Here is a 13,501-nt window from a genome sequence, read left to right as displayed (position 1 = left end):
CTCTCTAACTGATATCAGGGTGGTTGGAGTCCCCTGTACGGACCAAGGCCTTCAGAATGTGAGGCTGCTCTTCTCTGTCTGTAAAGGGCCTCATCTGCTGCTCCTTCCTACATAGGTGCCCTGTAACAGAGACCCACTACAATGTTGCCTTTTTGGGTCTTCTATTTAATTCTAACCCCATGAAGTGTCAGTGGGCTCCTCATCCATCCCCAGGCAGAGCTCCATGCACACAAGCTGCTTTCTCACATACAGGGCAACACACCCTCATCATCTTCCCAGCCTATCTTTCCTAAAGAGCCTGGGGCTTAACAGTCTCAGTTGCCTACTCAATTGCGAAAAGATTATCACAGACTGCAAAGTGAAGCAAAAACATCTTTGGTAAAAAACAAAAAGAAAATAGTTATATTGCAGTGATCTCTTTGAGATGTGTCTTTTACAACCGCTTTCTGAAGATCTATGGGGAATTTGATTAAAAAACAAACCCATGCACAACACTGGTGTCTCTGAATTTCTTGATGAAGAAAGAGCCTGATATTCACGGTGTGTGGCTGAATGGCACTGTATATAAATCTCGTGCAGGCTAGACTGGGTATAAAATCAGTATTATTATTTCAGCTCTAGTCTTCTTCCGGTTGGATGGGGTGAATTGCCATGGTCTTGAGACACCAGTAAATGTTTATAAGTAGAATTTCAGCATGTTTCACCTACAGAGTGGAGCTGTTTTGCAGCAGGTTAGGGATTAAGTATGAGAATTTTATCATGAGATTCACAGAATATCAAAGATCTTGGGAGCTGTTATTAGGAGATTATGAAGTTGCAAAAAAGACCATCAGAAGTTTAGAGATCAGTGCATACACACTGCGTACGTTTTACTGTTCAGCCAATTCCTGCAGACTGCAAAAGGAAATTACCTGAGTTATTACTGAAAACGTTATTTTTAGCTGTTTTAGCTCCAGAACTTTTTTCGTTGGTAAAAGGCCTGAGTGGCACTGTTCTTGCTACTTTGGGAACAGAAAGGACTTATAAATTAGCTAGTAGGAACTTTAAAATTTTTGATATATAGCTGTGCTCTGATAAAATTTTGAAACTACTTTTTTTTCTCTTAAGATCTTAAACTTGTCTTATGAGGTGCGTATCAACAGCTGATACAGGATCTTCAGATCTTGTTTTTTTTTCTTCCATTTCTTTATATTTTGGAGAAAACTTCAGATTGAAGCATATAATTGTTACATTGAAATAGTACTTGAAGCAAGTTTTTAGTTTCAACATGGAATATTAAAATAGCTGTTCATTTTTGTCTTTATTTAGCAACACTTACTGAAGCTCTGTGGTGCCTTAGATAAGCACATAAAATGTGATATTAGGGAAGATGCAAGGCTGTTTTATCGAACTAAGGTAAGACAATCTGCTTTCGTTGTTTTTTTTTGTTTGTTTGGTTTGAGTTGTGTGGGTTTTTTTTGCGTTGTTACCTCATCCCAACCCTGGAATTTCTAAGCTTTCCTCACGGATTCATGGATTTCTTTTTCCTGGTTTCTCTGTCTGAATCACATCTGTACTCATACATAAATACACGTCTGTTTTAATACACTGAAAATACTCTTTTTGCTAACTATAGGACTAAGAACTCTTAAGATGCGAGTTTGTTGCCTTATAGCTAGTTATCTCAACTTTCAGACCCACAGAGTTGCTCCTTTTCTTTTTCGTGGCAGTCCTTGTTAATTGACAGGAAGCAATCTTCTGCTTTTAAGCCATCTTCTGCTTTTAAAAGCAGAGGCTACATACAGTGTGGGACGGACACAGTACAGAAAAACTAGCCTGACCATCTTGCACGTCTCTTATTTTCAAAATAATGACTTAGTTAAAATTAGTTGTTAAAAATGTTGTGGGTTTAAGCCAACACTATATGTGTTGTAGCATCAAGCTTGGATAATTGCCTTTCATTTGCTTTGTGGTACGTAGCTTGCTAACGTTAGTCCTAATTCTGTGACTTTCATGGTCTGCCTCCTGTCATAGCAAGCCAAATGGGATCACCTCCACTTTGAAAAGCCTTGGCTTTGCCAGCCTTAAATCAAACACTTGTATATTTGTGCATTCTTAACTCTCAGTAAGACTTTTCTTTTTTTTATTCAGCAAGATCAGTACAACATGGATCCTTTTAACAAGTTACAGAATCTTGGCTTGAATTTTTGAATATCAGACCCCTGTCTGTTTTGTTTCTATTGCACTTGCCCTGGGAGATGAAAATGTCATTTGCTTTTTCCCTTTCACTACTTCTTCTGTTGTGATACTGCAGTAACTGCCAGAAGGCACCACTGTGATGGTTTTACACAGTATGTGAAGCAAATCTCAACTGTGAATACCTGGTATATAACACCTGCTTGTGATTGGTTATGGGAAAAAAAAATGTATAAGGAATTCAGATTCAGACAGTGCTGCATAGTTGGCTTTCCTGATTGCCATGGCAGGCACCTTTTCCCCTTAAAAGCAATCAGACTTGTGTAACAAAGCTAACTTACCCAAGGGCCGAGATGGGTATTTGGAGGCCAGAGGCTTGCGTGTTGATGCCAAACACTTAACATTTTAAATCATCTTCCTGTAATGAGCTTTTGTGGAGCAGATAATTTTGGATTCAAAATCCCAGATTACAGGGATCTTGTTGGAGTTGAAGTGGTGATGCTCTGTATGCCTGTTGTTAAAACTGTTCCCTCCCGATAATCCTTGGGTGGGGTTTCGTTTTTTTTCTTTTTTTTGGGGGGGGAGGTAGTTTTGATTTTTGGCTTTTTTTTTAAATACAAGTGCCTAAACTAATCTGAATTTGCAGGTAAAAGACTTGGTTGCTAGGATATATGGCAAATGGCAAGATATGATACAGACCACTCTGCCTACTCAGGTATTGTAATGAAAACTTTTTTTTTAATTTCTTTTCATATTGCAGAGTGCATTAAATTTATTCTTTACCATTTGAAAATAGCATATTGATTTTTAAAGGATTTTTTTTCCTCCTTAAATTGCGTGGCTGTTGAATACACTTAGGTGTATTAGGATAGTCCTTAGTTAAAACTCTTACTTTGCTGGCTGCGGTAAAACCAAGATTCCATCTTTACCCTTAAAAGTGCTGTTCTCATAAATGGCTTACGCAATAACCTGAAGTGCTAATACTGAGTCAAGTTGCAGGGCTTGTCCCTGATTACAGTCATTAGTGGATGCTTTGGAAAGGACTGAGTGGGGCAGGAATGCTGTGATGCACTTCCTGCTATTGTCTGGCGCTTTGTCACTTGGAGACTGCTTGAATCCAGGGCTCTACGCACATGTGTTTAACAGCTCTTGATTAACAGCCCCCCACCGCCCCCTGCCTCGAAAGTGTCTAATTTCATGCAATGAGTAGGAAAACCCTCTCGTGCTCTGTGAACGGATGCAGTAGCAAGTAATTTCAGGATTAGTCTTTCATTAATACTTGTCTTGGCAATATCTTGCTGACCTTGGTGGAATAGGTGGATGACTTCTTCTAATATCCAGAGTTCAGCTCTGTTCTTGCGTTTCTTTCTTAATGTGCTGAGGTCCTCTCTTGGAATATAAAGTTACCTTTGAAAATAAATACAAAAATTGTTCAGCTTTCCAGTAATCTAGTGCATTTCTAGGAAGTTTAAATTACACGTATATGCTTAGTATTGTTTTCAGTTTAAAAATGTGTAATCGAACATTTATCTGTAAAGAATAATAATCACTCAAAGCAATTCACAAAAAAGACATCATTTGTGGTGTCTCAGGTTTCCTGTTACAGGGAGGGAGGGGAATTAGAGGGTAGACATGGTTACGGAGGTACTTAGCAGTTGATGAAAGTTATTAAAGATGCAGTTCTTCCAGATTTGTTTCTTTCAGAGGCAGTTGGGTTTGATTCACATGTGGGGAAACTGGAAAGTGTTTCCAAATTAAAATAAACAAATAAAGAAGAGAGTAGGCAACTGCTTAGCTCAAGGTCACCACGTTGGATTGTGAGTCCTTACAAATTTGAGTCGTTTTCTATTTTGTTTTTACTCTTTAGGGAAAACTGCATGACTTCTGGGAGCCAGATTCATGAGAGCTTGCCTAGTTCAGGGAAATAACAGAAAAAAACCTGAAACCAAGGAAGATGCAGAATGAATGGAGCTTCAACTTGGTTGGAACACAAGGAACCAGTCCCCTGAATTAGAACTTGAGCTTGATTCAGGCCAACGTTAAGACACAGCGATTCAATTTGATTATCGTTGTTTTTACTACAAATACGGTACTTCAGACAAATTGAAGTGGGTAAACTGAAAAAGTAGCTATTTCTATAGCCCTGTCTGGATTGCCCAGATGTATTTTATCATACTGAAAGCTGAGGGAAGTTTCTCATTTCCATTGCTAATCACAAGACGTTTTTGAAAACAGTATGCATCAGTTTTCTTGCCAGCACACACCTGTAAGCATTGCTTTAGGATGTCTGGGAAAGAACTGCCCTGTGATGTGAAATGTGAGTTGAGAAAACAGTATTAGACCTCCCCTGTTGGGGGCAGGTGGGGAAGCTCAGTTTCACTGCGAGCTGAATAACAGAGTTGCCTGCACGTGTTAATCTGCAAAGCAAGAATTGGTATGACCGGCCGGTTTCTCTAAATAAGACAAAATACAGCAGTCACATGTGAACAAGTGACTATCTCATTTGCCTGAGGGTGGAGACAGAGCTGAAGAGTGGCTGTACCCGAGCAACCTGTGGACACTTCTTTGCTCTGTGGTTGTCTTTTATCAAGTAAGAGAATTTGTTATTACAGCGATGCGTTCATTGTAACTTCCTCAGGCACTGATTTACGTATGCAGTGTATGTGACTGAACAGAAGGAAAGTGATTCTCCAAGACCATATTGTAAATGAGATCTTAATACACGAGTACTATTGTTGTATTCCTCTTTAAGAAACAAACTTAATTTGTTATCTGGTTTCAGTGCTTTCTCTAAACAGAGAAAATAACTATTTCTGAAATACCAAGTCAATGGAAATTTGAGGAGATGAGCGTTTGGCCCATGCATGTAGAAATAACTGTGAAAGCTGTATGAGGTCTGAATTCCTTTGTGCAAAGCCTTGCAGCACACGCAGCGTGTGCTCAGAGCTCCCTGAACTTTGTGAAGTAATCAACCCAAGAGGTAATCTCCTTTTGTGCTTTCTGTGTAAATGCCATCGTTTAAACACTGTTGTGTTTGTGGGGTGTGTGTGTGTGTATGAACAGAAATGTAAGGTATCGCGTAAAAGCACTGAATGAGAGTCCCTTAACAACTGAAATTTTTAATAACTACATGTGTGTTTTATAGTACTGTTTCCTTTTAATTTTTATAGATTACCTTGTCTTGTATGATAGACTTGCTACGACTTTACAAAAACGTAAAATAAGGCTCGAATTCAAACAAAAAATACAAATTTAAGTATGTTACATGTTAAGGAACTGCGCTAGATTGGACACAACCTAGAGGGAAGGTATTTTATTTGCAAATCTTATTCAATGTTCTGTCTTTCATTTCAAATGTTACTGAGTTAGCCTAAGTCTGCAGCTGTACCCTTCACAGGATAATCATCTTAACAACAACAAGAATTACGTGTATAACATTATTCAGGGGAGAAGAAAAATCCCTTTTTTTAATCTCAACATGTTGTTTAAGAATTGGATGAGTCTACCTCAAAGGGTATCTTTGACAATAGAACTGTTTTAGGCTTAAAAAAATGGTGTGATGGTATACAGTGCCATCCTTTGCTCTGCTCATCTTTCGTGGTGTGTCAGCCTTCCCTCTGGTAGCATTTGCTTACTACGTTGAATATATTGTATGTGATTTTATTAATGTGTATATTTTTTCTCACTAATGTTGTATAAAGTTTTTAAAAGTACAGAATATGTTTCCTGTATGTAACGTGTATATATTTTCTTACCATGTAAAGTTGACTTTGCAGTCCTGTATATTTTGAAGAAGGAAAGGGTTGGGGTCTAGATCGACACCTCTTTTGTACTGCAGTTCAGAACACATTGAAACTGCTGTGCTTTTTTTCCCATACAAAATAACCACTCTGATATGTACTTATATTTAATAGACCAACGGAAAATAAAACCAGACATGGTTTTCTAATTAAACGTCTCTGCACAAAATGGGAATGCATCAACTGTGTTTCACAAAGAAATGGCTGCAGGTCCTATTTTGGTCTTACTGCAGGCATTGTAGTTCAGAGGTTCACAGCTGATTAGCTTACTATAAATGGAGAAAGTCCTGAAGTAGTTCTTAGCTCAGCCAGTTCTGTGTTTTCATGCTTAATGTCTGTGTATACGTTCTGGCATTTCTCCTCTCTCTCCCATCCCCCTTTGTCTGGACTTGCTTCCATCTGTCTTGTAGCTGAGTAATAATCCCCCAGTTGCTGAAGTCTAGACGCTGGCTGAATTGGAGCTCACCGGTGTCCCTACAGAGATGATCCCAGAGCATCGCTGCAGAGTCTTAAAGGGACTGCTGAGCTGAGTACTGCTTCAGGACTGGCAGTGAAATAGCAAACCTGCTGCCGTTTTGTGTTTTGCTGACTCATTTACTGGCCCCCAGCCAGAAGTTACACGCATTGAAAAAGGCTGTTTGCACAGTAAATGTCTTAACTGCTTTGGTTGTCTTCAGATAAGCATTTTTGCACTGAGTTTTATCTTGACATTATGTTGGTTGTACTAAGAACCATGTTATCTCCTTTCATGGACAATTAGGTGCACTTTATTGCAGTAATCACAGACAAAAAATTAAAGGCTGCCTATAAAATATACATTTGTGGCTTTTCTTTTTTTCTTTACTTCTTTTTTTTCCCCCTTCTGACAAGCCTCTGTATGGCTTAAAAAAGTTTGGTCCTAAGTTGAAGAAACCGGCCCAGCACATCTCATGTTCTCACTGTTCTGTTGTGGAACTCGGTAATGGCTGGGGATTTCAGAAGTGATTAATGACTCGCAGGCAGGTCTGGCTGAAGGTCAGTAGCACACGGATGCTTCATTGATGCAGTGGCTGCGGGAACTCTCTGAAGTCCCCAACGCGGGTAGCTGAGCTGAGGATAGCTTTGGGAAAAAGCAGCTGACTGGAACAAGCGCTTGAAGTGCTCTGCTCTTACTGGCAGAGCAGCTGGTGGGACTGCTACCTGATAGGATTATAGAGGTGGCATTTCGATGTGGATTTATTTTTTTTATTAGCTTCCTGAGCGCAGCCAAGCTGGCTCTGTCTTCATCAAAGGTGCCTGTGCTTTGAGGGGCTGGCGGGGACATACGCTGCCCTCGTCGAACACAGCGTGGGTGAGGAGCTGCCTGGAGAGGTCAGGCTGACGGATTTAGTCCGTTCCTTGTGGTTTACATTATCTGCGTGCTCTTAATGACGTGCAAGTTGTGATTTTTTTCCCCCCGTCTTCCCCCAGGCTGTGAAATATCTTGGTGTTTTGCCTTGTGGATGTTTTGCCAGCTTAACTGATGGGGCCCCTCCTTATCTCGTGTTGAAAAGGACTTTCAGTGCCGGGGAATGGCGTGGGCTGCTGATGGGAAGGCTCCTAGGGAAAGTCAATTCCTAGAAGGGCTTGTCCTCACCGAGGTGCTTTTAGTTTTGTCTGCCTTCTGCTTTCAGCCAGCATTTCTTCATCTCGGCAGCAAAGAACTTGAAAAGGAATACGTTATCGGGTGTCGAAAGTAGCGCTGGGTGGTGAGAGAGGAAAAACATTCCCATCTTCCTGCCTTGATATTTCGGTCTGGGTGCTGAAAGCTAGTCCCCATACTTGCTGGGTGGAAGTGCGGCCTGCCGAGATGCGTTTTCACCCGGCTTTTAAGCCGCTTTCGGGTGCCTTGTAGTTCTTTGACTGTCTCCCCTCTCTCAGCCTGCTGAATAACATTTTGTCTCCTCCAGCATCCCTGTTCCCTGTGGGGCAGTAATAGGGAAGGAGATGGAACAACTGGAAACGTTCCCTTGGCTGACATCGAGGCGTCTCAGGCTTTGCCACCAGCCCGGGGGAGCCCTGGGGCTGTCAAAGGGCCACAGCCCTTCCCCGGGGTGGCAAGTGCTGGGAGCTGGCGCTTGGCTTAAAGGCTCCAGGGCTTGGCCGCTTAGTCTCTGGCTCTCTTTTCTCAAAGCTTGGTTCAAGATGAAAGTCGTGGCTCTTGCGGCTCGGGCAGTAGCAGGAGGTCCATTTCCTCTGCAGGCTGAGCACCGGGCTGCTGCTGGAATAAGAATTAGAGCTGAAAGCTGTCAGGCTCGGCGGTGGGGAGAGGAGGATGGCTAGGCATTACGTTTTGTGTTTTATTCACACTGCGGGCTTTCTTAAAGGCGATGTAAATCACGCAGGGCAGCTGCGGGCTCTTCAGACAGCATCAGTCAGGCTCGTAGATGCACTGATCTGCGTGCTGAAACTGAATCTGTGTCCCCTGCCCTAACCCCGGCTGCAGGGAGAGGCCTGGCAGGCGAGGACCGCTTGCAAGCTGTGCTGCGTATCAGTTCCCTTACACATTTATGGAGCATTGCCTCCCTCCCTCCCCCGTGTACTAACCTATTTCTTCAGCGTTTGGGCTCCAGCATCGTTACGGCAAAGTTTGCGCAGCACAGCGCATTTTTCATTCCGGCTGACTTTCTCTTCTTATTAGCCCATTTTTCCCTTGCCCTCATTCTGTATTTTTATTTTTTTTTTCTCCCCGCAGTACGCGGCTGCTGTTCGCCGGGAAACTGTGCCGGCCTTCCTCGTAATGGAGAGCCTGGCAGGAGCGGCCGCGCCGGAGATGCCACTTGTGGTTCGGAGCTGGCGGTGAGCTCGGCGCCGCAGCACGCGCCCCGTGCCGGGGATGTGGGGCTGCGCCGCGGGGGGACCACGAGGAGCCCGGCAAAGCTGCCGTGAGTACCTTGGGCACGTCTCCGCCGGCTGTGGGCGCTCAGAGGATGGCTCCAGCCCTCGCTGGGGTGTATCAGCCTCTAGGCTTAGCCCTTTGGGAGGGAGCCTGCGTACGTGTGCGCTCGTAGGGTAGGAATAAAGCAAGTCGCCGTCCTCTAAGTAGGCTGCGTCTCTTCGGCTCGGCAATGGGTAATAGTCATGATGCTGGAAGGTAAAATGGGAGCTCTACAATCACATGGCCTAAAAAAAGGGCAGAGAGAGAGAAGTTATTCAACGCCGCTCTGTAATTTGGCTTCAGACTCTGTAGCGCTTTTATTAGCGTGAAGGCTCAAAGCAAACAGAAGGAGATGGTGGAGCTGGGGATCTTCTCGCCTCAGGATGCTGGGGATGCTGAAAGCCAAGACATTCAAAAAGTGTTTTGTGGCAGAAAAACCCATCAGGGACTACGGAATGAAAGCGGCCGTCCCTGGCTGAGAAAGCTTCAAGCTGCAGATCCCTGGAGGGTGCGGGACGGTGCCAGGAGGCATCCCCACGTGTCTGTCCTGCTCCTGCACCCCCCCAAGGCCCTGGGGTTCTGGTCCGACGTGCTGGGCTGCCTTCATCTTTTACCTTAGGGGTGAGCAAGGGGTTTCCTGTCTGTGTCACGCCATCTCCGTTTCCAAAGTGCCACGTTCACGATTGTCTCTCTGCTCCTGCTCCTGCGAGAAGTTGCTGTTGAAGGTGTCACAGCCCTGTGATCACGTCTCACATGGCTGAAGAAAACCCAGCGTCTTTTTTTTGATCCTTAATGACATTGCAAGAAAGGCTTGGAAAAACGTCTTATGGTTCAGGATCTCCAGCAGGACATGGCGAAGCCAACCAGCCACACACCAAAAGCGACCTTCTTCTCTTCTCCCACCCGTCTGGTAGATGATTGCAGATAGTGGAGAAGGAAAAATAAGGGCAAGGTGGTCTCTTCGGGACAGAACTCTGTTTTCCCTCTGTGGTTGCTGTGTCGGATTTGCCTCTTGGGGGCAACCTCGCCCTGCTCCAGCCGAGAGCGTGGCTTTTGTGGTCGCAAAGACGAAAGGGAGTTCGGTGTGCCGGGGAGAGGAGGACTCGCTGTCCCTCCCTGGCTTTGCATTATCAGATAATTTTTGGCAATCGCTGTTGTTATTTGCTGAAAGGATTTGAGGAAGGCCACCAAGGCTGGGCTGTTCGCTGCTTTCCAGAAATGATCCGGTTGGCTCTTGAAGGTCCCTTCCCAGTCTTGGAGCCTTTCAAAGTCCTTCCTGCCCCACTGTCCGTGGCGGGGGGTGGCAGGAGAGGACGGCTCCCCTGCAGCTCTCGGCTAGCGGGCAGCGCATAAATCCGCGCGTGTAGGATTTACAGCCATCTCCCCGCTGTTCTTTAGCCCGGGATCCCTTGGGCAATCCCTAATCCTATCAGCGCTGCGGTTACCCTGACTTGTATACAGGGGTGAGAGCAAACTTACTGCTCCAGCTCCGTTGTAGTGCCGTGTTCCCGAGCAGATGTGTCATCCAAACCCAGCCCGTAAATAACCATTTACATTTATTTAAAGGGCGTTGAGGTGTATGGGGGAATAAAGGGAGCATTATTCACGCTTCGTGCTGCGGTTCCTAATGGGGCTTTACGCGCTGATATGACCTACAAAGCCGGTTGTTCCGTGCCCGCAGCGCTCTGATGTTCTTCTTACCCTGCGGGTCAGAAATGACAGGAATAAACGACGGTGGCGGGCGTCTCGCACGTCCCCGCTCCCTCGCCGTGGCAGTGTCCTTGCAGGGGAGGCGCTGGTGACATTGCGGGCGGGGGGGGGGGGGGGGGGGCGCGTGGCTCAGCCTTGGCGTGCGATGCAAAATCGATGCCTTCCTATTTCGTGCCTTCCCTGAAGCGCAGCCGTGTCCAGGTAGGAGGGGGACCCCCCCACGCTCCTCGCACGCCGCTGGGGATGGTGGCACGGGGGGCTGGAGCCCCACAGCCGCTCCCCCCCCCCCCCCAGCATCCCGTGCATCCCGGGGCTGGTGGCAGCAGCCAGGGCTGCGGGGTGCCCGTGGGTCCCGAGGTGCTGGCTGCTGGGGACAGCGTCAGCCCTGCTGGGACAGCGGCGCCGGCTCCAGACAGCCGGGGAGGGAACGCGGAGCTCATTAACCCAGCCCTCCGGCGTGCGCCCTGCCGGCTTTGCCACCGTCCTTCTTAATAGCTCCCTCCTCTTCTCTTCTCTCCCTTTTTGTTTTGTTTATAAAGGTAAATGAGCTGTGCGGATACGCAGGAACATGAATCAAAGGAATTCAGCTGACTCCTGCGCGCCCCGTTTGTACCGTCATGTAATAGGAGATGCGCGAGAGCGCCAGGATGCGATGAGTGCTGCCCGGTCTGAAAACACCCCAGGACAAAAACTGTTTGTGAGGCGTCTCAGTGCAACTTCCCAAAATCTGATTACGTAAGGGGAAAAAAAAAAAAAATAAATCCAGCTTTGGAATACATTAACTTGGTTGAACAGTCCTGGGCGGAGGTACCAGTGAGAAACAAATCAATTACCGAAGGCTGCAGAGAAATTTCACTGGCTTTGAGCTGCAGAGCCAGGCCGGAGACGCACAAGAGTTGCCTGTTTCCCCTCCAACATTTAACACTGGGCATTTGAAACGTCGCCCGTGTCTAAAGAGCCCACCAAAGTTCTCCCCACGAGGCCGTGTAAGAGGAGCCTCGGGCCCATGCTGTGCTTTTGATGGATTAACCCCAAACTTTAAAATAAAAGCACGCGGAGGGTAAGGCTGCAGTGTTCCTCGGATGGAAGCAAAAATCAGCACGCAACGAAAGCCGGGCTGCTTTTGGGACGCGTGCTGATAGATGTGTTGTTAGGAGGGAGATGTTTCCATGGCAAAACCATCGCCCTCGGCGCTGCTGCACGGCGCGGAGATGCGGCGGTGGCCCTGGGGACCGTCCTGGTGCGCTCAGCATCCCCCCGGCGGAGGGTGGGAGCTCGGGGCCGTGCCGGGAAAGCTGCCTGCTCAGCGTTTGTCAGCCCTCCTGACTTTAAAGGAAAACTAAAACCAAAGGCGAGACCGAAATAGCTCATTTCGTCTCAGCAGACAAATTCTTGCTTTGAGCATCGTTGTCACTCAGCCTAAATCGGTTTTAAATGCTTTTCAGGACGGGGCAGCGTTTTTCAGCCGCTCGTTCCGCAGCACCCCGCTGGGGCAGAGTCTGGCCGTGAAGGCCAAGGGCTCGGACGTCGCCGTGCTTCTTCCTGACGTCCCCTCGGCTTTATCATTTGATCCCTGATTCCCCGTGGCAGAGAGGTTTCGGCCAAATCCCAGCTGCGGGCTCCAAGGGGCCCGTGCCCGGAGGAGGCCGGGAGCCCCTCACCACGTGGGGAGCTCGGGGAGGGAGAGGGGGAGCTGCAGGAGGCTGGAGGTGAGATCCCAACCCGACCTGTGTTGTGGCTGACGATGTTATTTAGGGTTGGAGGGATTTTAGCAGGTATTTTGTTGCCCCTACCTTTCATTTCACAGCAGACCTGTCCTGCACTGCATGGATAACCGTGCCCGGCCAAGAGATCCCCACAGGGACGCCGTTTGCAGCGCAGCCACGCGGGTCTCCCAAATCTTTCCCAAATCCCTCCCAAATCCCTCCTGCAGAGGCAGGCGCGGTGCTCGCCCTCGTTCCCCAAGGCAGCCTTCGAGCCGCTCTCCTCCCCAGCTCCGCGGCGCTGCTCGGGGATGTATTTTTAAACCCGAGCTCATAAATTTTGGAAGCTCCTCGCCTTCCCCCGCCCCCTCGCCCCTATCAAAGCGTCAGAGACGAAGGGAAGCCGTGAGAGTGATGTACGAGCTCGGCTTCGGCTGCCGGTGCTGGCGGGTTATTTACTGTGCCGCCGTTCCCTCGCAGTGCGGATGGGGTTAGTTTGGCTCGGGGGAGGCCGCTGCCCCGCGGCCAGAACAAGTCGCCCGCGTCCCTGCCATCACCGCTCGCCCCTGGGAGCCTTTCTGCTCCTGCTGGTGCTCTGCGACTCCCTCCTCTCCCCTCTGCCCTGGCCACGCGCGGTCTGTCCGTCCAGACCGGCCAGGAAGGGCTTTGGGAAGGGCTTCCCCTGCCTTGCCCCCCGGCAGAAGGGCAGGGGAAGGCAGGCAGAGGCTGCCCTGACTCAGCTGCTTCTCCCCGCTGAAAATCGGCGCTGGCACCGCGCTGTGGGGCTGGGGCTGCTGGGGCTGGGGGCGAAGCATCCCCATTTTCACAGCCAGACGCTTGCAGGAGGGGAATAGGGCAACGGATCGTGTGGGAAGTGAGGACGGCAACCCTGCTCTGCGTGGAGCAGGGGGGAAAAGTCCCGTCCGTAAAAGAAACCGAGCCCTGAGCTGGAGCTGAGGCAGCGGAGGCCGTGCCGCTGCCTTCTGGCACGTCGCAACTTTCTCAGACAAATCCCTCAGCAATTGTAATTTTCCTCGCTGGCTCCCAGCCCGAAGAAGGAAGAGCGGTTTGGAAAGTTTGCTCAACGGCTCAAAGGGAAGAGGATCCCCGCGCCCGCCGTGCCCTGCGCCCGCCGGGGCGTTTACCCCAGGGCCGATGCGGGGCGCTCGACACGGTTCGCCCGCAGCGCTCTGCAGAAAGGCCGGGCTGGGACATCC

At 47.9% G+C, this 13,501-nt stretch overlaps 1 protein-coding gene across 3 annotated transcripts in view; it reads left to right on the top strand.

Annotated features, from left to right (window-relative positions):
• SLF2 (SMC5-SMC6 complex localization factor 2) overlaps nucleotides 1-6,791 on the top strand; it is a 46,974-nt gene extending 40,183 nt beyond the window's left edge. For all 3 annotated transcript variants that reach the window (XM_040562873.1, XM_040562871.1, XM_040562872.1), the window contains 3 exons: nucleotides 1,309-1,395; nucleotides 2,822-2,890; nucleotides 4,043-6,791. In XM_040562873.1, coding sequence (XP_040418807.1) covers nucleotides 1,309-1,395; nucleotides 2,822-2,890; nucleotides 4,043-4,078 — 192 coding nt within the window. In that variant the 3' untranslated portion in view covers nucleotides 4,079-6,791. The remainder of the gene's footprint in view (nucleotides 1-1,308; nucleotides 1,396-2,821; nucleotides 2,891-4,042) is intronic.
• Nucleotides 6,792-13,501: the final 6,710 nt, after the last annotated feature.

The sequence above is a fragment of the Cygnus olor genome, chromosome 7, assembly GCF_009769625.2.
Source record: "Cygnus olor isolate bCygOlo1 chromosome 7, bCygOlo1.pri.v2, whole genome shotgun sequence".
Lineage (NCBI taxonomy): Eukaryota > Metazoa > Chordata > Aves > Anseriformes > Anatidae > Cygnus > Cygnus olor.
The sequence above is the reverse complement of the archived record's forward strand: the minus strand, read 5'-3'. Positions and strand labels throughout refer to the sequence as shown.